Raw genomic sequence first — 25,353 nt, 5'->3', positions numbered from 1 at the left:
GTTCAGCCTGGTTCTATAGAACCAGTTGTTACAATTCCTGGTAGTTCGGAGAACTGGTAAAATGGGCCCCTACTGGGCCCCGCCCCTCTCCTCCCGTTCCTCCATTCTCTGCCAGGTCAGTCTTTATTGCACATGTGTGACATCGCATGCATGTGTGACAATCACTGACAGCATTCTCCCCCCCGCCTGCCCCGTCACTCCTTATAGTGCATGTCCGCTACATTGCTTCCCACATTTTTCCACCTGCTTCCATCACTTCCAGCAGCAGCAGTAGCCACCAGCCAGCCATTTCTGCCTGCCTTCCACCACCTGATCTCCCTAGGAGAGTGAGGCTCTGGAAGTCCCAGTTGACTATATGCTGCTGCTGTCACCAGCCTCAGTTGAGTCCCAGTTCCTGGGTTGGCCTAGGCCACCACCGCCACACCACTGTCGCTGCCCTTGCTCTTGCCATCACAAGCCCTGGTTGAATCCTGACTTCTGGGCCAGCCTAGGGCACCACTACCATGCCGCCGCCACCCTCAGTGCTCGTGGCCTAGCTAGCTTTCCCCCCAACCGTCCCTGTCTGGTTTGCTTAGCCACCAGCACTGTGGCTCCATGCGGCACTTGCAGTCTAGCAATTTCCTCCCCACCCCACTTGCCTGCCTTGCTTAGCCACCAGCACCATAGCTCCATGTGGCACTCACGGCCTAGCAAGCTTCCCCCCCATCCCACTTGCCTGACTTGCTGGTGGTCGAGAGGAAGGTGAGCCAAGGCTGACCCATCACTGCTTGGATCCCCACCAGCCTGCATCTCACCCCCACCTGGATTCTCCACAGCTGGTGGGCCTTGGCTGCTAGGGCCAGGGGTGGGACGGGGATGACCATGATGCTATGCTGCCACATATTGCCCCTTGCCTGCCACCCCTTTCCTCTGCCACTTGCTGGCCTGCATGCTTTGGCTAACCCCCACTCCTTTAACCTCAGGCTAATTACTATTGACCTCACCCATTCCCAAGAGGTTTGGAAGTGGCGTGCATAAGTGCAACATCATGCCTACCGTCCCTGTCCTATTGTCTCCATTTATTCATACCTATTTCCTCTATTCTTACCCATGTTTGTACTCATATCTATTATCTTGTAAGCGATTGACAAATCAAATAAATAAAAAAAAAGAGAGAGAGAGAGAGAGAGAGAGTTAGTTCATGGTGTCAAAACTCTAAAAACAGGTCAAGTAACTCTGTGAAGGTCAGTCATAAATTAGAATACTTGCTAAGACATTAAACAAGGACTGCTTGTATTTGGTTTGCCAGTCACCAGTCACCACCCAGTCATGTGACCACCAAACCATGCCCATCCAGTCACATGATCACCAAGCCACACCCCAAAATTAAGCCACACCCCAAAATTAAGCCACACCCACAGAACCAATCCTACCCCTGCCTGTGAGCCTTTTCCCACTCCATATATCTTGGAGCAGATGGGGTCTTAACTAGGGTTTTTTGGGGGTAGGGCTTATATTGGGTGCACACATAAAAAATCAAGCTAGGGCTTATTTTGGGATAAGTCCTATTTTCGGGGAAACATGGTAGCTGCCACTTCAAGAATAGCTGTTATATGCCTTGCTCTCTTGTTAATGCTCTATAACATATAGCAAGCTCTGTCATCTAGCTATCCTCCAGGTATTATTGAGGACAGCTCCCACCAACCCCCTGTTGATAATTTTGATAAGAAAAGTCATCCAACTGTCTCAGGACATGGACAAAGTCCAAATCAAATTCCTAATGAGCAATTATTGGGTGATCTTAGATGGAGCCTACTGTGTTCTTTGGAAGAAATATCAAGTTATAAATCAATCTATTTGTTTAAATTTTAATAATTGTTTCATTAAATGAAAAAGTAAAGGGCTGTCCTAGGTCTAGCTTTGCTTGTATTTGTATGAAACTATATACTTTTGGTGGAAATAAATTCTCACCAAAAGAGTTATATTATATGCCAAATCAAGCAGTAAAATGGAATAAGCGGTAGAGAACAAGCCATTGTATCTCTCCAATCTAAGAAAGCTGCCCCAAATATTGTGTTCACTTGTGTGGCACTTTTGAAGAATAAGGCTGAGATGTCAAAGCAAGATGTATGATCCTCTTAAGAGGCAGCAAAGAATCCTAGAGAAATCCTTGGATCTCCCATGCTTCTCTACTTTTTGATTCATTAATTTGATTTGATGTATAGCTTGTATTTTTCCTTGCAGGACATTTAACTGAATAAAACTCAAGATAAATGTTTGTATTCTCATATCAATATTCCCAAATCTAATGCATATATGTCAGCATGTGTAAATGTCTTTAGTGTATATTGTATACAAACACATAAATATACTAAGACGGAATTTTCAAAGAAGAACAAGATAAAATTTAACTCAAAACATATCCTTCCTTCCTTCTTTCTTCCTTCTTCTTTTCTTTCCTTCCTTCCTTCCTCTTTCTTTCTTTCTTTCTTTCTTTCTTTCTTTCTTTCTTTCTTTCTTCCCCTCCCTCCCTCCCTCCCTCCCTCCTCCTTCCTTCCTTCCTCCCTCCTTCCTTCCTTCCTTCCTCCTTCCTTCCTTCCTTCCTTCCTTCCTTCCTTCCTCTCCAGATGAAGATCCATGATTTATATCCATAAATTGTAGGTGCTACAATCCAGGCAATTTTTCATGTATCACTTTTTTTCTCTGTGCCACAAACTTTTAACAGATAAGTTCAACTGGTTTTCCAACAAAATGTCACTAGCAAACAAGGAAAAGCACAATGGGCTGCTTCAAAGCTTCGGAAGTAACAAAGGTTACTCATTTTTGTTTAATATTCTAAGGCATGTAGAATTCAGACTACAATTTCGTATAGGAACCTTTTGTCCTTTCATTCAACTCTAAAAACATTTACTGCCTTTGGGAAGTACTGCTGAATGGCATGGTGCCATGTCGAAAGCTGCTTTGTCAAACCAGAGTGTTTGACATTTCCAAAGTTCTCAAATTAAAGTATATTATTGTTTTGAAAAATGTTACAAGGGTTACCTCTGCTTACAATTTCTCCCATGTTTAACTTTTGTTATATTTTATCAACAAGGTTGTACAACTCCAACTCAAAGATTTTTGCAGTGGGAATAATTAGAATACAATAGAATAACAGTTGGAAGGGACCTTGGAGGTCTTCTAGTCCAACCCCTTGCTTAATTAGAAGAGTATGTAGCAAAAAGCTGGACCAGCTGCTTTTTATTCATAAAGGAGGCCAAGTTAAAATCCTTAGAACACCCATTTAAAAGATTTTTGATAGTCCCGGCTTGAATCCTTAGGAAAGAAAGATGCGAAAGGTATACTTTTACTAAAGACCAAGTGGTTACAAAATTGCAAAGCCAGAACTAAAGTTTGAGCATGAAGGTTCCCTAGTTTGCCTTTTCCCTGTTCCTCACCCTTTTAATCTGTCTAGTAGTCCAAGTACATTCAAAGGATTTGTTTTGCACACCTAGCACAGGCAGGCTAGGTGCTGAAAGGTTGCCTCTGGCCCGGTGGTGCATTTTGAAATAGTTTACCACTGGTTCGGTGGGCACACTTTATGTTCGAATGCCAAACATGCACTTTGCGCAGGCACAGAGGCCTCACCTCCTGCAATCCTGAACTCTCCCTGTTGCTTCAGCAGCTGATGTGCGGCAATCTGCTGTGCTGTGCAAAGCATCTGTACTTCAAAAGCAGGGAATAAAGGTCAGCATGGGAGCCAGGGCGCGGGGGTGGGCCCAAGAGCAGAGTGTTGGAGAGAACTGGTTTGGTCTCCACTGATCTTCAGTGCTACTGGTATGCCAAAACCGGGCTGAACAGGTAGAATACAACTACTGTTCTGGCCTTGAAGCAATGAATTGATGTCTCAGGATGGCACAATGAGTAATTGGTTTATCTCCTTCCCCGTGATTCCAGTAGTCCCCTCACCCCCACCCCTGCCATAATTTATGACAGGCTGGCATCTTGCAAAGCAAGGTTGAACTGGAAGCTCAAGATGGCAGTTCTGATATTCAATTTCTCCCCAAAAAACTTTGCTATAAGTGATTAATTAGCTATTTATTAAATAAGTTTGAACTATCTCCTTTCCAATCTTTGAGATAATGTTTGGTTTTTTTGTTTTGCTTTTGCTTTGACTCCTGGAGACTGCCTGGAGTAGTCCTTGCAGTTTTCTTGGAAAGGTTTTGCAAAGTGATTTGTCGTTGCCTCCTCCTAGGGCTCAGAGAAAGTGACTGGCCTGAGATCACCCAGCTGCCTTTGTGCCTAATGTGAGGTTAGAATTCAAGTTCTCCTGATTTTTAGCCTAATGCTTTTAACAGCTAGACCAAATTAGCACTTGGAATACCTCTACTTCATTTAGTGACTAGCACATGGGTGTCAAACTGGTGGCCCATGGGCTGGATGCATCACATGCAGGCCACGCTCACCCCAGCTCTGTGAATAGGGAAAATGTGACAAAACGTCCTATGACGGTAACATGATGCAGTGAGTTTGACATCCGTGAACTACTACTAAAAAATTCAGACCATTGTTTTCTTCTACACCATTTCATAACAAAACAAGTAAGCAATGGCAAGAAACTGTTTAGCACCTTCATAAATCTCAGTGAGACTTTTGACCCCACAAACATAAACATTGCAGGAGAAATTGGCCAACATAAACAGGGAACCCAGAAACTATTCTTGTTTAAGGTCCTTTATTCAAGCATCCATCTGAAAGTCTGTACAGCTGCAAATGGCTGGGTTTCTTGGATTCCAGTAAGAAACTATGGAAGCAAGTAGATTGTCTACCTGCCTTATGATTAGAATCATAATCCAAACTATTTTGTTCCTATGAATAGGACACAGTTGCTAGCTAGGTACATTGGGAGTTGTAGCCATGATGCAAGCACCCCTGAATGTCTTGCCATTCTAACCTTCTCTCCAAATGTTCTAAAGCAGGGGTGTCCAATGTTGGACTTCAACTCCTAGATTCCCCCAGATGTCCATGATAGCTGAGGAAGACTGGAAGTTGAAGTCCACAAGTCTTAAAGTTGCCAAGGCTGGACACCCCTGATTTAGATATCTTTGCTCTAAAAACAATGTGTTATTGTATTCCTTTATTAAAATTCTGTAATTCCACTATGCTATGGATTAGCCACTAATTAAAACTTATATTGAGTTGTATGCAGTTTATCTTAACTTACTCATGTTACTCACAATTTTGCAAAATCTCATGCCCCAGCAGGGTGATTTCAAGTAACCAGAACATATGCTAGATTTCAAGAAAACGGGATAGATATATTAAATGACTTTGCATCAAGTGGCTAGATTTCTATCTAAACCTCATTAACATTTACAAGCTTTAGTTTAGTGAAGCAGTTACATAACTATAAGGGAATGAGTCATCCAATTTTCCTCTCACTATTTTTTTTTAAGATAAATGATTCATTTTTATGACTTTACTTCTGACAGTCTAGTTAGGATAAGATGTTGGGGTATAATAGCTAGCTGAAGATATTGTGAGTCAAGGTCTTAAGTAGTTACTTGGAAGTTAGGGGTTAAGGTTCTTAGTGTGTGTGAAACCTTAGTTCAAATTCAGGTATCTGAATTTCATACCAATAAAATAAAGTTAATAATCTTAATAAATATCATTCCATATGGTAGGTAACAATGGATATTCTTGCTTATTGTTGTATTCTTCTGTTCTATTGTTGTATTTAACTATTCATTGTAGGTGTAGTATCACTTTTTCTTATCTCTTTGAAGCAATTTAATAGGGTACTTTATGAACTTTGATCTGCTCTAGCTTTGCTGTTTTGTTATCACAAAAGTCTTTCTGGCTTCAGGACTAAATATTTACTTCCAAATCACAAAGGTAATTTTGGAACACTCTTTCATCATCAAATTGGCTTTCTTCCTCTATCATCATACTCAAGAGTCTTGTCCGCCTGACTGGATTTTTTTTTCTTGATTCTCATTACTTTTTTTAAATTTTGATTATATAGAAATGATGCAAGATTCCATTAATGACCATAGGAAAGCAGCCAGCAATTTATGCCAATGGAAGATCAGTCATTCTAAGATGATGAGAAAGGGGAATGAGAGTAGGTGAATAAGTTGAAATAACACTGTATTTCATTGGAAAAGAAGTATGCACTTAAAGACAAACAATACGCTAACCAGCACAGCATCCTTTTTGTTCTACAGGAAGTAAGTGATACATGTTCCGATTGTTATACATTTGATTTGCAATTATACCCATAAATAGCTTGCATGTTTTTGGCAAATAGTTTTGTCCCAGGAGTTTCTAGACTTATTTCCCTATTCCTTGTCCTTCTAAATTAGAAACATTTTTCCAGTTGTTAGTCATTCTTCATTTTCTTTCAAAACTCTGTTCATCTGATCTACCAATCTCAAGTGTAGACTCTTCAGTGATTTTAGCCATAATCCAGTGAGTTTATCTGATCCAGGAACAGTCCTGTTTTTGACATTCTTTGACTATTTTCATACCATTACCTTAGTTATCCTTATATCTTCCATACTGGAAACTTTCACCATGCTTTCAACTTGCTTATCCATATTGCATTCCTATTGGGACTTAAACTTGACACAAATTTGTCCAAATTTTTGGTGTCTTTTTTGGGTTTTCATTCATTGATTATTTCCTATTTTCTGCTATTATTACTAAGTTCCTTCTATCCTTCTATACAAGACATGGCATATAAGCACTACAAGGTCTGTAGTATAGTAAGGGACTCTACACACCCTTTCCATGCCCTTTTTTCATTGTTGCCTTTTGAGAAGAGGCTTTGTGGTATCCAAAGCAGAACAACCGGATTCTGTAAGAGCTTTGTTCCTTATAGCACCATATCAACCTTGTTAACTCTCAACATTCTTTTTTCTGCTATGCATTCAAAGTGGACTGTGATTAATATATGTTTTGGTATCATTTTTGTATAACTTGGCATTTTTGGTGCTGCTGTTGTTATTATGTTATTTTTGTTATTCTTGGGATGATGACATTATTTGTTGGGTGCAGTTCCTTCCTTTGAGAGTGGGCATTGGAATTTCATTTTAATGTGTGCCATTCTGTATACAGGTAAATGACAACGAAGGTTATCTATCTTATCTTATTATTATGATTTGTCATACCATCAGCCAGATGTTTAGATTCCAGTTGGCATTTTTATTTACCAATCAAGTCCATTTCAAGAACCTGGGTTAGACAGAGTTCTTGTTTGATGATGTCAATTACTATTATTATCATTGATAGTGCTATTAGCTAAAGTAGCATTTATTAAATGATTTTCATAAAATTACTGTGAAATCGATGAATAATGTGAAACTTCATGAAAGGGCAAATGAGCTGAAGCGTTTGGCATATAGGTCTGAGGTGTACAAAGCAAAGAAATGACAAAATCTTTAATGCTGCATTAGTCCAAAAACAGAAAGTGCTAATTATACTTTAGAATGCATTATGCAAATCAAATGCATTTGCAAATAATTGTTCATCTTGGCTGTTCTGTTCTGATTGCTTTTGGTAGAATTTTTAAATTCTGTTGTATTTTTAATCTGTTTGCCAGTGGATTGAATTAAAAGTTGAGACAGCCTGCCCTTTCAAAACTAGCAAGGTGGGTAAAAGGATTATATACCCTGTATTTCTGCTTGATGATTTCTCCTTATTCAGAAAATTATTAAATCCCTCCATGATCCTGGAAATGGACTTTGAGACATAAGTTAAAAAAATTAAGAGGAATACCCATGTGTGACATTAATTTACCTCAGATATTTCTATTTTTCCAGTATCTTTCCAGCATGTTAGTAGACTCTTAGGAATGCACTAGTCATCAGATACAGAAGCAAACTAAATAGTTAACAGAATTCATGTCAGAGATAGATTTAGCTACCTGGACTGATGCTGAATAAAATTAATACAAGCTTTCCCCCAAATATCCTATTCAGGCAGTGGGAAGGTTTTAAGGACTTTTAAGAACATTAAATCAAAGTTGACTCTTTATTGAAATTCAGGAAATGCATTTGGGTTGTCCCCAAAAGAAACACAACTAGGGTTTTCTTGATCTTTCCTTAGAGTTGAGTACTGATTTGCTTATCTGTTCTTTTAAAAAAAAATGTGAATTCATGCATAGCAATACTATCTCTGCTCAGTTAGAGCTATTTTGCAAAATCTGTTCCCTGAGATAAAATCATTAATCTGGCCATATTAGATTTCTGTATTGATAAATAAAATAAGGTTAATTCAGAACTAGGCTGAATTTTGCTATTTCCTATGATGTAGATTTTAAAGTGCTGCTAAACAAGTAGAGATAACATTTCCTTCAGCTTGCATTGTAACTTCCTTAGCTATTGCAAGAGGAATAAAAGGAAAGGAGTCCTTGCAGGGATATAACTGTTTTTTTTTCCTGGTTGTAACTGATTAGAGGGGTTGGCATTCACCTCCATTTCAAGGGTCATTGAACTGGCACTGTCCAAAGATGTTTCATTGGTCATGTGGCCAGCATGATGTCATGGAATGCTGTTTCCTGCCCACAGAAGTGGTACCTATTCATCTACTTCCATTTGCATGCTTTCAAACTGATAGGTGGTCAGGAGCTAGTTGAAGACAGGTGCTCTCCCTGTTGCATGACACTCGGGTCTCAAACCCAGGCTGTTGTTTTTCCAGCTGACAAATCCAGTGTTTTAAGCCATCACACCATCCTATGGACAAAAGTTTATTTTCTTTGGGGTGGGATGTAGAAATGAGTTTTTCCTTCCGCTTTGATTTTCTGAAGAGAATTTCCACAAAACATTCTTCTGTGGCCTTGATAGGATATGGAAGATATGGAAGTTTTGGATTAAAAGACTACTTTGTTGTTTTAATAATGCTGAAGGAAGCAATGGACTTTGTCAGTTTCTGAGAATTGTTGGAGAATCATCTATTTTATTCCTTCTTATAGTGACTGTTGATGCTACATCTTTTCTCAGGGAGATTGATAACAGATTAAATCAGGCAAAATTCTAGAAGAATTACACAGTAAAACATAACACAGTAAATTAGATTAAATCAAATAATGTTAATAGCAGTAAATAGAAAAAAGGCTTTTGAATAACATCATGTTAAAGCAGTGTGCAGCGGCAGCCAAAAAGCCAATGTAATCCTGAATTGCATTAATAGAGAGATACAATCAAGATCAAGTGAAGTATTAGTGCCACTCTATAAAACCTTAGTAAGACCACACATAGAGTACTGTATCCAGTTTTGGTCACCACACTATAAAAAGATGTTGAGACTCTAGAAAAAGTGCAGAGAAGAGCAACCAGGATGATTAGGGGGCTGGATACTAAAACATACAAACAACAAGTACTTGGCATGGCTAGTCTAGTAAACAGAAGATCCAAAGGAGACATGATAACAGTGTTCCAATATTTGAGGGGCTGCCACAGGGAAGAAGGGGTCAAGTTATTTTCCAAGGCACCCGAAGGGCAGACAAGGAATAATGGAAACTGATCAAGGAGAGATTCAACCTAGAAATAAGGAAAAAAAAATTCTGACAGTGAGAACAATCAACCAATGGAATAGCTTGCCTTCAGAAATTGTGGGAGCTTCATCAATGGAGGCTTTCAAGAAGAGATTTGATTGCCATTTGTCAAAAATGGTGTAGGGTCTCCTGCTTGGATGGGAGGTTGGACTAGATAATTTACAAGGTTGCTTCCAACTCTGTTAATCTGTTAATCTGATTAGAATGGTTAACGTTATTCTTAAACAATTTCTGCATTTACCAAGTAATTTTCTGTGAATCTCAAAAACAACTTGCATGGCCATTCTGGAGAATGAAGACACTTTGCAGGCTGTATGCCTTTAGTCCAGGTTTTGGGAAGTCTCCCCCTAAATCCTAATGGAAAAAAATAGCTATACCAATGACTAAATGTGTCATCTGGATTTGAAGCTGAAAGACCTTGAGAAATAGGATACCAATAGAGTATGCTTCATCAACATGGGTTTCACATATTCCAAAAATTGTATCATTTTATGATATGAGAAAAAACATTTATACATAATTTAAGATTATTCTTCATTAGCAATTCAAACTTCCTTCTGAAAAGTAATATTCAACCCAGGCATACTCCCTATGGCTTCTACAGAATTAACAGTCAGTTAAAAAAAAAGAACAATTGAAGTTTTTGTCAGATGGGATTTAAAAATAGAAAAAGAGTTGATGAGGCAAGGAATGATACTGAGAAAGGAAAATAACACTTCTTCCCCCAAAATATTTTGTTAACAGCTGACAGAAGTGGACCAAACTTACTTGAGAAAGGTTTACAGGAAAACTATTTGCATTAATCCAACAATACATTGAATAATGCACTGCAAAGCAAAAGTGAACAGGTGCTGACAAAATAAACCATTGGATGAAATTTGCTTATTGTTGTGTTCAGTTAAAATAGTTGCTTATTGCAGCTATGCAAAAATAGATGATCTATGCACTTGAGAGGCACAAAGGAGACTACACACTTATTGTATACTTCTTGATAAAGCCTTGATGGGAATTTGTCTTGCTGGATAGATAAAACATGGAACAGCCTGAATGCTCCTTTTGTGAGGAACACATTTGAAGCTCCATTTGTCATTGACCATGTAGCCAGGAAGGAAGCTGTAGTTCAGCAAGGATTACTGGCTAAGTGGTAAATCTAAGCCTAATTAATTTCCAGTTTTAATTCTTGTCCTGGTGTTCATGCCTACTTTCAATATCCCTACACCAATCCTTTCTGCTTTTTCCAACATATTCCTATTGATGATTTTAGTTATAGTGGTAGAAGAGTCAGTAAGTAAAAAGAAACAGAAAGAAAGTTTTCTTTGTCTTTCTGTGTATCACCTTAACCAATGTGATTCAACCAGTGTAACAACTGGTTTGGTGAGCATGTGCTTTGTGCATGTGCTCAGCATTTTAAAAAGCCCATTTTCAACTCTAATGCTTACCTTCTGGTGAGTAAAACAGCTGAAGTGCAGCAAACTACTCTGCCACACAAATCAGCTGTGCTAAAATCCCAGGAAATAAAGCACAGGAAAAAGCAGGGGTGTGTGGGCGGGGGCAAATGCTCACCAGAACTACCAGTTCACCAAAACCAGTCTGAACCAGTAGAATCCCACCACTGACCTTGACATTGTGACCTTGACTACTATGTAGATAGCACACAAGCCAACAGAATATTTTTGTTCTCTGACAGAAGGGAAAGGGGGATATATTTTTTTAAAAAAACAAGACATTATATATTCAGTTATTTTTCTTTTCACTTGGTGGTGTTATTCAGTATGGTGAATTGTTGTTCACGTTCTTTTTGAGATAACAGGAGAGGGAATGGAAATTTCTGCTTTGGCAATTTATTCATGTAATGTGACCAAAAGGTGCTATATATGCCTAGGTAGATTCAGAGAAGAAGAGTTTTGCAAATTAGACATGAAGACATAGACCAAAGCAGCAAGGATTAATTGCAAAGTGGAAGATTGATCACAAAAAAATATATATTAAGATCCTTTCTTCATCTCAAGTGCTATGAGGTATTTGCCTCAACTACTGTAGTGTACAAAGAAAAAGGCAAAACTCTTTGGCAATCCAGTCTCCAACTGTTTGGGGCTTTGCTATTTAATAATAGCATGTTGCAAAAAAACCTTATTTTCACCCAGTATTACAAGCTCCATTATTCAGTTGGAAATTCTGCTTAACAACTGGGTCATAACATTCTGCTCTGCCTGTTTCTCTGTGGTTGGAGAAGTGGGTGGGATGGTCTTCAACAGAAGTGAAGACTGATAAAACATAAAGATAGCCATTGTCACGAACTACACTTTCCATTTCAAATGTGAATGGAGAACTTCAAAAAATTTGAGAAGTTTGAGCTTCAAAGGGGAAAGGGAAAATTTGTGATGCCATGATTTAATTCCCTATGAATCAACTTTAGAATAGTTTTCTATTCAGTACAGAGGGTTGGCAGTTTTGGGATGGGGAATTTAGATATTTGGAAAATTGGTTGGTAGGCTACTTGATTATTCATAAAATGCCAGTCCTGGTGAGCAAATTATTCAAATGGTTATGGTAGTAATAGATTAATAGAAATATTTTTTTTGTGTGTGTGTTAATATGTGGTATTGCAAGTAAAAATGAGTTGGTAGTGTGCTAGCTTAAAGTCAGGAGGGACACTAAAAGAGTTTTTTGAACCTGTATTGGAAATTACTGTCCGTTTATGTTTGGAAGTTTCAATGGAAAGTCACATTTTAAGGTAACAAGGGCTGACAGGTCCTCCATCTGCCCATAGTATATATCCTTTAGAATAAATTCACAGAATATGCTAAAGATTTATTTTAAATCAGGGGTGTCAAACTCGATTTCACTGAGGGCCGCATCAGGGTTGTGTTTGACTTCAGGGTGGCACGGTGGGCATGGCCAGCTCGATATCACTCGTGTCAGGGATGCCTGTGGTGGCCTGAGTGCTCTGCCAGCGAAAACGGGATCCATTTTCGGCTGCCACAGTCTCCTGCAACCCTCTGCCAGTGATAACGGAGTTCGGGAGGGCCACCTCCCGGGCTCCTTTTTCACTGACAGAGGTTGTAGGAAGCCGTGGCAGCCAAAAACAGAGCTTGGGAGTCCATTTTTGCTGGAGGAAGCATCATGGGTCACTCCTTCACTGTTTCCAGGGCAGCTCCATGGGCCAGATCTAAGGACATCATGGGCCGGATCTGGCCTCTGGGCCTTGACATCCCTGTTTTAAACCATAAGGTATTTGTAATAATGCCTAGCTTATAACTCTTTCTCTTTTTTTGCAGGATTTATTTATACATGTGGTGGAACTTTAAAAGGACTCAATGGTACTATAGAAAGTCCAGGTTTTCCATATGGATATCCAAATGGTGCAAACTGTACGTGGGTCATAATTGCAGAAGAAAGAAATAGAATACAGATAGTATTTCAGTCTTTTGCTCTAGAAGAAGAATATGACTATTTATCATTATATGATGGACATCCTCAACCAGCAAATTTCAGGACAAGGTAAATATTCTTTTTGTCTTACAAAAAACATTCTTGGTACAAATTAAAACCTTGGATTAATCTTTTCTGGCAACGTTCATAATTAATGCTATCACATTGCTCCCAATGGTTTCCGTTCCCTCTTGTTTTCCTAAATTCAAATTACAGAGTGAGATTTACTCAAATATATTGTGGCCCACTCAGTTGTCGGCTGACAACTCCTTTGACATAAACGCATGAGCTTTTGTAAAAATGGCACATTTAGAAGACAAGAAACTTGCCACATCCCATTCATCCTTACAGATGTTCTGCTATATACCTTGACAAAATGATATTAAAATGTATGATCTATATGCAAAGAGTTTGAAGATCAATCAATGGACACCTCTTTTTCTTAAATGTGATCACATATTGAAAAGTTTTGTTTCTGGTGTTTAGAAATTACTACGAAAATTAGTACATATTTGCCCCTTATTTCAATATAAATTCTATATTCATATATGGAATTTTGTAATTCTAATTCCATATATACATTATGTGTGTACAGTATATCTCTCTGTATGTGTGTATTTCTATCTGGCTATCTATCTAGATAGAAAATACTGAATGTATTTTTAGCTGCAGGTAGTATATGCCAGATTAAATATTATGTTACGTCATGTATCATGTATCATCTATATCAATGATCTTTTATATACTGTCTCTCTGTCTATCATCTACTATCTACACACACCACTTTTTGTTCATTCAACAATATTGTGGAAAAAAGCAATAACTTCAATTCTTTATTCTTTACAGACTGTAAGGGAATTCATTCAAAATTCAAATGTGGATGTTTAAGTCATCTTAATAATTTAACTTTAAATTTGTATTTTTAAAACTTTTTTTTTTATAAATGTAAAGAAAATAGTTATCTGACTCTGTAGAGTCAGAAAAGTAGTTGTGTACACATTTCCTGTCCGACATTGATTTTTCTGATGTTCCCTTTATAAACAGAGGCTTCCTGAGTTTTTCAGGTCCTCAGGGGGTCTTTCCAAAAAAGCACATAACCATTGCACATAAGGGTCCAAGTAATTTACTTCTCTCTTCACTACTCCTTCTCTGTCTAAATTGACCAGCTGAGCAAACAGTCTGAAATGATTAGGAGCAAATTAAGTGCTCAGCATTTTTGACACACCTTTGAACTACTAAACATGGATGTATTGATTGTCTTTATATAGTAATACAACTTTGACCACCGCTTACATGCAGAGAACTCTGAAGAAGTGTAATATTAGCCATGGGGAATTCAGTATGGCAAGACAGAAAGGAAATGACAGTTCAAATATTTCTATAAATAAAATGAAATAATAACATAATTTTATATTCATTAGCCATCTCAACCATTTCCATTCCAATTAATTATTGGAGAACAATTAAAAAAAGTATATTAATGTGATTGCTGTCAATTATATGTTGCCTATGGCCTGCCAGGAATTGGGTCATGCAAGTGAGTGAAGCCCCATCCTGAATCCATGCAGGATTTAGGCAGTGCACAAAACTGCACCTTTCCCTGATCCACAGACAAACTGTCCTCCACAGAACCAGTCACTGTCACCCAAATATTGGGGGCTGCTGAACTACAGGTTGGCCAAAGAATGTATACACCATGTACCACTTATTGAAGAAGAGAGCATATATAGCATACAACAGGTACTTACGCTTTCATTCATTCCTTCCTTCCCTCCCTCCCTCCCTCCCTCCCTCCCTCATATTTCATTGCTGGTTCTTACAACAATTTTACTATACCAACTAATTTTCAAAGAGAGAGAGAAGGAGAGAGAGAGAGAGAGAGAGAGAGAGAGAGAGAGAGAAATGATATAAAGAGGCCTTTATATCATTTCATATTCTCTCTCTCTCTCTTCAACAAATATGTTGTTCCCCATATTTGCTTAGTGACTTTTTTGTTTACAAAAAATAGAACTGAAGAGAAGTTGTCTGGAATCAAAATAAGATGATGAAAGGCTAACTGTTTGAGGTAGACAGGCAACAGTATGTGCTGAAAAGTGAAAACTCCACAATTAAGAGGTAATTATTAACATAAATAACTACAAAGTGGAAGTAAAATCAACTTAAATATTAAGATACCAGTAATGCCAATCAGCAGGTTTGCTGAATTTTTAAAGTGGCAACAGTAAAGCGAATGTGTTAGTTAGTTTGTTTTGTTCATCCCAAAAATAAATAAAGATTAACAGTGTACTGCAGAAGTTAAGAGATCAATTATAAGAATAACAAATTCAGAGAAGGTCATGAAGGATAATGATATTTTTGCAACAACAAAGATCAGAACCATTAAAACAATAACTATAGCTATGGAGTCTGGCTGCTGACAAAAAGGAAGAAAAAAATAAATGCCTTCAAATTGTGTATTTAGAGATTATCACTCTATATTTAGAGCTACTGAAAAGATTATAATTCAGTCCTAGAAAAAAACGAAGACTGGCCTCTTGAGTTGGTGCTCAGCAAGCACCAACCCATATACTTGTACTTCATGTAGATGATGAACAACAATAACAACAGAAAGGCTATGCTTGGAAGATAAATAAAAAGAAAAGGCAACAGATCAAGTGGATAGATGAGATCCAAGAACTTATAAGGCCTCTCCTTAAAATAATTATGCATTGTTTTTTAATACAGGTTGAGATAATGGATCAGGCCCAACTCAATGGCTTTGAACTATATTTATTGATTTTTGAAAATTTATCCTTCAGCCAATTGTGTCTCTTCGTGACCTCATGAAATATAGAGACTTGCTGCTAGGGTTTGTGTTTATTTAATTGTGAATGAGTGCCAGAAAACACAGAGATAATTATATACTTTTAATAATTATTTTTATTATTTGTAATTATTTATTTTTTTACCTTATTCTGACTATTTAGGGATGTTATAAGATTTCATTTACAATACAATGTATACAATTTGCACAGGTATTAGAGTGTGATTCTTGGTGCTTTCTGAGCATGGTGGGGTTTTTTTTGTAGATGTTTCCTTATCAAACTAGGTGACACCATCACTGCACTGATTATGTTTGGTAATGAAATTCTGCAAGAAAACCACTAAATTCAGAGAGCATCAAAGATCCCACAGCTCAACCCCGAGCTGCAAATATCCCCATATCAGAATCTGAGCCTTTTTACTTCTATTTTTTCTCATCTAAACTTTTCTCTGTTCTTGGTCTCTCTCTCTCTCTCTCTCTCTCTCTCTCTCTCTCTCTCTCTCTCTCTCTGTGTGTGTGTGTGTGTGTGTGTGTAAAGCACAAAGTGGTTTAACGTTTTTGTAAGCTTTCCTGGAGGCCTATTTAGTTGAACAGTGCGACATAAACATTATCAATCAATCAGTGAAGACCTTAGAGGTGATTCATTTTAAACCCTTGCTGATGCTTTAGTTCTCTTCCCACTTCTCAAATAAGTGAACGCATAATACAATTTAAGAACCTCTATTGGAGGGGAAAACACCACCATGGAAAACAGTCTTTTCCAGAATGTTACAACTGACATTCCTCTTCTTCATATTATCTTAACTATATTGTAATATGAGTTTTATAATTCAATAGATATGAATGAGAATGTTGTGGGGATTTTTTATTTTTTGCAAGAACAGCACATGTTACAAATGTCTTCAAAAATGGGTAACATACTCATTTTCAATACAGAAATGAATCATCTGAATTGGTAAACTGAGATTAAATTGGTCCTGTGGTCTATTGTGACATGTTTGAAGATGGTTCAAGATAGGCATTACTAATACCTGGTATGTAAGATAAGAAAAATTCACTGCTTTTTTTTAAAATCATTTTCCATGTGGCATGATACAATGAACATTCAAACCAAACCATTCTTTTTAAAATATATTTACATTCCTTCTCTGACTTACTCTACAAAATGTCTTAAAGGAACAACATGGTGTACAATTAAAAACATAATGCAAGATACTGTGTTAATGAAAGTTTCTACCTTGATGCTGTTCTGATAATTTCTTGTCTTTTGCAATTATGGAAATCAATCTTTGATTTTCACCTGTTAGGTTCTTTCAGCTCTGCTTCCTCATTCCTTGCAATTCAACTGTTTTTTTTTATTTCAGTTACTATACTTGGATCCTTGCATTGGATGGAGATTTTATAGTTAAGGATAAATTTAAACATTTCCTACCACCATCCGCTAATTCAAGGTGACATCTGCAAAAACTATCAGGCTCTCTGAAAGTTTCCTCGTTATAAGTGTGTTGATTACATTCCAAACAGGCCATTTTATTACGCAAAGCAAATTTATGTCCAAGCTGAAAGGACAGTTTCTTGGAACCTAGAATGTAACAGACCTTTTCCTGATAGATTTTTTTTCCCTCTCTGAGCAGTATTTAGCAAAAACACCAGATTCTAAATATAACACAATATTTATTTATTTATCAAAATTACATGGCTGTCCATCTCACAAATGTGGCTCTGAGAGGTGTGCAAGAATACACATATCAAAAACAGTATTAATTAAAAATTTAATAAACGTAAAACAGACAAAAATTGTATTAGCAAGAAAGCCAATTCATGATAGCACTGGTTCTTTCAGCCCCCCTGAATTGACTCCCAATGCCTCCAGGCCTAAGACAGTGAATATACAGTGAATATATAGTGAAAAGTGCATGACAATGTTCACTTGTTAAAGCCATGACTTTCACAAATATAATTACAATAGCATTCTACTTTTATATTAGTAAATTGAAGTCTTTATCAGGATCTGTTTGCCTTTGCAATGTGCTTGCCTATTACTTATAGCAAACTATCCATACATGAAGCAACAAGGAATTGCATTTATCACTTTGCTAGGCACAGAACAGAAGAGACTGTGAGGAGTGACTGGCTGGTTGCTTTCTAAGGGAGGATTAGAACCTGTCTTCTGAGTTGCAGTCTAGCACCTTAATACTACACCATGCTGGCTTTCTTACTTCATTACAGCTTGTTCTGTACCCTTCCTTTCGTTCACTTGTACAGTTAGTAGCTTTTCATTGGAACATTTGTTTAAGAAGGAAAATATTTTATGATATGTAATTAGAGAAGAGCAAAATAATTGGCAACATAGATCTGTGTATATATTGATCCATAAATGAGTTTCATAAAGCTTGGATTCGTCAGCAGTAAATCATCTTGAATCTATAATCCCATACCTATTTAACTTGGGCACGAAATATTGAACACAGTTGGAATTATTTCCCAGTATACATGGATGGTAGAGGATTTCATTGTTAATACATTAAATTTTTAGCATCAGAATTTTGCTACAAAAGAATTAAAGATGGAACCAGAAGATAATTTTACACCATTTCTATTTTTTAATAAAATTGCACTCGTTTTTGCATTAGTGTTTTTTTTTCAATACCTAGCTAAAGATCCATACATATTTAGGTGCATATTTCTTTAATATGCACACATTTGTGTGTGAATTCTACCATGTGCAAATATTGGAAAAAATCCAATCACTTTTAAATTAGCATTTTCTTTCCATATTTTGAGGAGTCTTAGTTTCATCTTGTGGTGGTTAATGCACTTTGCTGGAAGCAGGGACACTCTGAGTGCTAATTCCACTTTAGGCATGTAAGCCAGCTAGGTGACTTTGGCCCACTCACTGTCTCTAAGCCCAAACAATCTCACAGGACTGATGTTGCAGGGAAAATAGAAGGAGGAAGAAGTATAGTGTGTGTTTGGCACCTTGAGTATAAAAATAATAAAGATAGGATAATAATCAATCAATCAATCAAATAAATAAGTTTCCATTCCTATGCTGCCAATGTATATTCCAATAGAGATGCTTGTCTTGGTTCTTCTTTATTATTTTTCTCCCAAATGCTCTGTTATAATGTATTTTTACAATGTTTTATGAGACTGGAAAAATGAAACAGGATCTAAATCTAGACACTCAACATCTTTTCCACCATCATAAAAATTAACCATATCTTACTTAGAGAATGAATGTATATAGAAAACAAGTTTCCCAATCTTGGAAGTAAACTTTTATTTTATTGCTTTATTGGCATGAATCTTCAGAAACAGTTTAAATGAGGTTTGGTCTTTCTTTGAGGAATAAGATCTATGTGGTTACAAAATTTGCCACTACTTTTAGAGCCTCAAATAGATAGAAAACTATTTGAAATCTGGTCATTGAAAATGAATATCATTGTATTCATTGGAAATATGACTATGTTCATTGGAAGAGACAGAAGCCTTACAAATTCATAACTGCAGTCTATGAAAAAATGAGGAATTGTCAAATATAAGTTTCACTATGTTAAAAAAGGCAAGAAAGCATGGATAAAAAGCCAGCTTCAATCAGAGAAGTGTGGGACTCAATAGAACCATGCTGTATTAAGGTTTTATAGAGCTCCAGTTATTACGATGAACCCAATCTTTTAGGATGAAATATTCTGGTTATCAAGGAGAAACACCAAGTACAATAAAACAAAATAATAATAATGCACATTCTCAAGGAAATGGATGTCTACTCAGTTGATCCTTTTTTCCTTCCTATTATGCATTTTCATGTACTCATGGTAATACCAAATAGTATTTATTGATCTTCTCTTTGATTTTTATGTTCTAATCTCACTGGTTAGATTCCAATAGCCTTCATTCACATGATGAAATATTTAAAAAATATCCAGCTTACTTGCATTTATCATTTGAATAAGATGGGTGTCTGAAATCTATTATAAATAGAATAGGTAGCTGAATGTGCCCATTCTTAATGGTTTGAGGCAAATGGATTTTCCTGATGGCCATAATTCAACACTACTAACATTCCCAGTTTTGTCTCACTGCAAATTTCAAAAGCATAGAGGCTTGTTTAGTATAATTTGCACTATCTATAATTTTAATATGCATGAAGGCAAGTCCAAAGTACAGATAACCCCCAGCTTACAACTTGCAGTACATTTAGTGTCCATTCAAAGTTACAATGGTAGGGAAAACAGTAACAGTTTTTCAAATTTATGGCCATTACATCATCCCATCAGTCACGTGATCAAAATTTAGACACTTGGAAACTGGCCCAAATTTATGATTACTGCAATGTCCTGGAGTCATGTGATCCCTTTTTGTGACCTTCTGACAAGCAAAGTTAATGGGGAAGCCAGATTCACTTAACAACCATGTTACCCACTTAACAATTGCAGTGACTCACTTAACAACTTGGTTAGAAAAGCTGTAAAATGGGGCAAAACTCACTTAACCACTCTCTCAGTTGGCAACATAAATTTTGGGTTCAATTGTGGTCATAAGCTGAGGAATACCTGTAACTTTTATTAAAAAAAAGTTCATGTAAACATAGCAGCTAAATATTGATAAAGCTGTGTTCATTTAACAGCAACATAATCATATGTTGTAGTACTTAAACTTTCTTTACTTTGTAACCTCACCATATTAAATTTCATGATACTCATTGTACTGAGAAAGTTAAAAGATTTAGTCTCTGGTGTAACACTTAACTTGGTCCTGAGCTGAAGAGCTAATAAATCTAGAGATTTCCTAAACAGATTCACTTTCAGCTCCTGTAGTACTTTATTTGTATCAGGTTTGTAATCAAACTTTCCCCAGTAGAGAAAGATTTATAAGCCATTTCCTCTTGGCATCCAATAAACCAGCAAATTATACCATTTCAAGTTGTAAACATTTTCCAATTGTTTGGATATTGTTAGGAAACAATATACAAGCACTCAATATTCAAACTACTACTGAGACAATAAGACAAACCCAGCAAGTCTGGGATGAGTTTTCCAACATCTTTTTTAAAAAATTACCTACCCATCTCAAAAGAACTTTCCCTATGTTTTGCATCATGTAAATGGTAGTTTTGTAGTTTTGAGCTTTCTTGTAGCAACTTAATGTAAACTTCTGGATTGCATTTTCTACATTACTTTCTGAAACTAATGAATTATCTTAGGTTCAATGGTTATAAAATTATGCCACAGATGCAACTGTTCTTCAAGAAAGCCATTGAATAAATTATCTTATAGGTTTGAATCCCAAACACAGAAACTGGGTTTTTTTTTCACAATTGGGTTCTCAGAAGTTTTTACTTTGTCTTGAGAAGTCAGAAATCAATCAAGCTTAATAGTTGGATTGGTGAACTGTATCTATTGATTAATTCATACCTAGCATATCTTTAGAAAGGAATCTTTCAGGTCTTCATGTTTACATTTCTTGGCTCTTATAAAAGTCAGGATCATACACATATAAAACTATACATGCAAAAGTCTTATATGGACATCCTCAGAGTATTCACAAATGACTCTGGAAATGTTTAGTGGACTTCAGAAATCGCTTGAACCTATACAGTGATTATTAATGCTTAAGTAGGGCTTGCCTCATCCAGATCAAGATGACATATCGCCCCTCCCCCCATACACCCACAAATAAAACAAAGGAAACAAGGTATCTGTAGCAAAAATTCATAAGAAATTAGGACTTTAGAAGTCAGCAAAAGTGCTGTTCTATAAATGATATGTCCTAATAAACGTCTGACTGTTTCAAGAAATTCAGATATTAGAAGAAGAAGTGGAGCCCAAATTAGATATTGTTTTGAGTGTAGAAGTAATACTTCAAGATATCTTTGCCTTAGGTTATTTAGGATTCACTGTTTCTTGATATATTTTTGTTTTTCAACTTTGACACTATTATGCGAACCTCAAAGCTTCAAATCCTCTTATCTAGGATCATAACTCCCAAACCAACTATCCCTTATTTTGTTTCATCTTTAACTGTCTATGGCTATAGAATTGGCTTTTCTTCGGGGAAGAGTGGTACAGAAATGGAACAAAGAAACAGAAGGAAATCTAATTGTAAAAAAGTTCTACCTCAGCTGGAGCACTCATCAGCTGTTTTCAACAAACAAACAAAATGAATGGAACACAGTTCATGGATTTCTCAGCAGGATCAATCCCATTCTACAGATTTGTGAGGCTCTGTTGCTCTTTACCTTTTGGATCCAGAAAATATTTCACATTGTTTCATCCAAATGACATTAAAATTTGCATCTTCATTCAGGGAAAGAAATAATAACCCATCCTCCTTTTGTGGACATCTGCAATTGAACAAGCATCTCATACTCTTTCTTCTGTTTACTTTAAAGTTGGATCAGCAGGAATTGTTCCATTGGCAGTTTGCCTATGGATCCACTTCATAAATTCACAGTGCTTGGCAGTGCTTCATATTGTTCTAATGGCCTCCAGTGATTACATGTGATGTCAGCAAGAATATGCAACCTTATCTACCCATGCGGCCTCAGCTTTGGAATCATTTCCCTCCTATTATTTTCCATTAAGCCATGTGAAAAACTTAGTGAATGAAGAACTTTAGAATGGGAACTTCTTTTTATTAATAGATAAAGATTTCAAAGGGGACTAGAAAACTAAATTTATGATAAAGCAATAATTTATTATAAAATAAAGGTTATCATTATTTAATACTCTATTTCCATGTCAGAAGCACCAAAGCTCTTCCGTGATGAAAGTATCATCACTGTTGCCAGGGATGTTCAGTTGGGAGCTTCTTTCATGTCCCGATTAATAAATCCACCAAAGTGGGATATAATTATCTATTTGCTTTAGCATGCTTTTGAACTACTAGGTCAGCAGACTTTATGCTTATACCTTCCTATATAATATGAATTGTTCTGAATTTTATTATCTTAGCTATTTTAAATATCAATGTTTTGTTAATATTGAGTGATTAAACAAGGTGTCACTATGATCATGTGATGACATATCTCCCGCGTCAGCGTTCCAAGTATTACACCCACTGAAAGCAGAACTCCAAGGCAGGTAGATTCCTCATAGAACAATTTATTGGGTACATCATCTTGGCACAACTGGTGAAAGCCAACTCTGAAAGTTTTTGCAGTTTTCACCTAGTTAAAAAGTAAAAGTTTTCTCCATTCCCCCAGTCATTAGTCACATTGTCCAATAGATGTGATGGCTGGTTGCTTGGTTACTTCACTCCTCCTCTTCCCAGCCACCTGTTAAAATGTCCTTGGTTCCCACAGGAAACTTTTTGTTTTGACTACAAAATCCCCTTTATCTGCTTTCCCCTTCCCTATCCCTTCTTCTGCCTTGTGGCAACCCTGAAGCCTCAAAGATGGCCTCAGCTAGGTTCACTTCAGAGTTGACATCCTGTTTATAGGTTCAAATGACAGATCCATTAAAAGCAAAATAAATTCATTTCTTTTTTTATTCTAATATTCCAATCCAAGGGGTTTTTATCCTATGTAAAGTTTGAATGAAGGCTTACTAAATAGTTTAATAATTTCTCAATAGTTTCTTTAAAAAAATGACATGACAGAATAAAATTAGAGTACCTGACATACTTGTGCATACTGGATTATATTCATTCACATGTGTTCAGAACATGGAAGACTTCAGTAGTAGATCCATACTTATCAGAGTTGTGACAAAATGGGGCATGCTTATTGTGGCATTCTACAAAAGGATTCCTCTTCTCCAGAACATTTTATCTCCCTGAAGTGACTATGGTCCTTATTTTCTTTTTCTTTTTTTTAAATAAACTTTATTAATTTTACTTTTTTTAAAAAAAAGACAACAACACAGCTATAAATTATATACAACAAAGAGACGCACCAGTCTTGGCGTAAGCCAAGAGGGAAAGAAAGGAAAGTTTGAGAGAGGAAAGAGGGAAAGGGAAGAGAAGGGGGGAAAAGTGGGGAAAACAAAGGTAGGAAAGACAATTATAATAAAACCATATTTTGTGACTGTCAGTAAGGTCTTTTCTTCTTCAAAGCTATCGTCGGCCTTAGTCTTCTTAGCGGTGAACTATCTTTGATTAAGCCAAATATACAAAGGATTCCAATTGCTAGAATAAATTGAAGATTCTTTATTTTTTAATGCTTGGGTTAGATTGTCCATTTCTGCACATTGTAAAATTTTCTGAATGACCATAAGTTCAGTGGGGATGGAAGGTAGTTTCAGCACTGGGCAAATGCCAGTCTGGCGCAGTTAAGATATGGATTGTAATATACTTTGATTTTTGGATATTCGCTTATCAAAAATTCCTAGAAGGAAGGACTCCGGTTTGTACTCAATCTGTTCCATGGTTATTTCCTCTAGCCAGTGCCTAATTTTTTGCCAATACTTCTGGGTTTCTCCTTATTTTCATAGTATTTTAGAATAGGGGAGAAAGTTTCTGGATGGCTGGAGGACTGAACCATTATGAAGGAAAAACTCTTCCTATTTGGACTATAATTGGTCCACATTTACTTTCTCATTTTAACTTGTTATAGAAGATATTACAGATAAGAGAGGAACATGGCAGCTATTAATAATCATAATCCATGTTTATTGCAATGTCATATTCTCTGTATATACACACTTTATATTTATACAATATTTTTCCTGTTTCATTGTACATATTTCCATAACTTCCTTTGAATGGCTAGAATGATGAGCCATTCTTTCAAACTGTATTCAACACAGCATCTATCGGTGCTCGCATTTCTAAAAGGATATCAGTAAAATCAAAACAATATTGATCAATTACATTCATGGTTGACAGATAGAACATTATATAATAAAAGATTGATCATTGCAAAGCAAAATGCTCTTTTCTTTTCTTTTTTAATTTATGTTTTAAAAAGAATATAAATGATTGTACTGCGGCCTGACAAGTAATTACTTGTTTAGATCAATTGCACACTATTCAGGTCTGACCTATGATCATTGTTTAAATGATATGCTAATTGATTCAATAAGTTTGGCAGGAAAAAAATAATAATTTTACACAATAAATTAGTTCATATATCACATTCTGATTTTTAAGTCTAAGGAATATGCAAACAGAAGATACTCAGGCCTTTGTATCATGATCAATGGAAAAGAAGTAGATATGTAGATGTGCTCTTTCAATCTAGTTCATTTCAACATATTATAATACAATCAATTTGACATGATGGATCATCCATAGTGCTTCCAAAGGTGAAGAGTAGATGACAAAATGTCATAAGAACTCAGAGACTTTTCTTTTGGTTTATAACATTTTCCACATCCATCCCTTATTAATGTTTATTGATTGATTTTTTTTAATCCTTCCTTTATTATTTTTATAAATAACTCAAGTGGTAAACCTATCTGATACTTCTTCCTCCACCTATTTTTTTCTTGAAACAACAACTCTGGGAGGTGGGTTGGATAAGAGAGAGTACCTGACCCAAAGTCACCCAGCCCATTTTTATTATTTGTTGATTTGTTTGTTTGTTTGTCAAACATGTACAAGATAACAAGTATAGGTATGAACATAAACACGAACAAAGGAAGTAAATACAGATAAATGG

General features: G+C 36.4%; 1 protein-coding gene across 1 annotated transcript in view; it reads left to right on the top strand.

Annotated features, from left to right (window-relative positions):
- Positions 1-25,353, top strand: part of CSMD3 (CUB and Sushi multiple domains 3) — a 646,074-nt gene that overhangs the window by 100,964 nt on the left and 519,757 nt on the right. The window contains exon 2 of the mRNA XM_087931634.1: positions 12,793-13,015. Coding sequence (XP_087787760.1) covers positions 12,793-13,015 — 223 coding nt within the window. The remainder of the gene's footprint in view (positions 1-12,792; positions 13,016-25,353) is intronic.

Source organism: Pseudonaja textilis, chromosome 3 (assembly GCF_049901715.1).
Source record: "Pseudonaja textilis isolate UNSWEBS1 chromosome 3, rPseTex1.2, whole genome shotgun sequence".
Taxonomy (NCBI): domain Eukaryota; kingdom Metazoa; phylum Chordata; class Lepidosauria; order Squamata; family Elapidae; genus Pseudonaja; species Pseudonaja textilis.
Note: the sequence above shows the minus strand (reverse complement) of the source record. Positions and strands in the feature narration are given on the sequence as shown.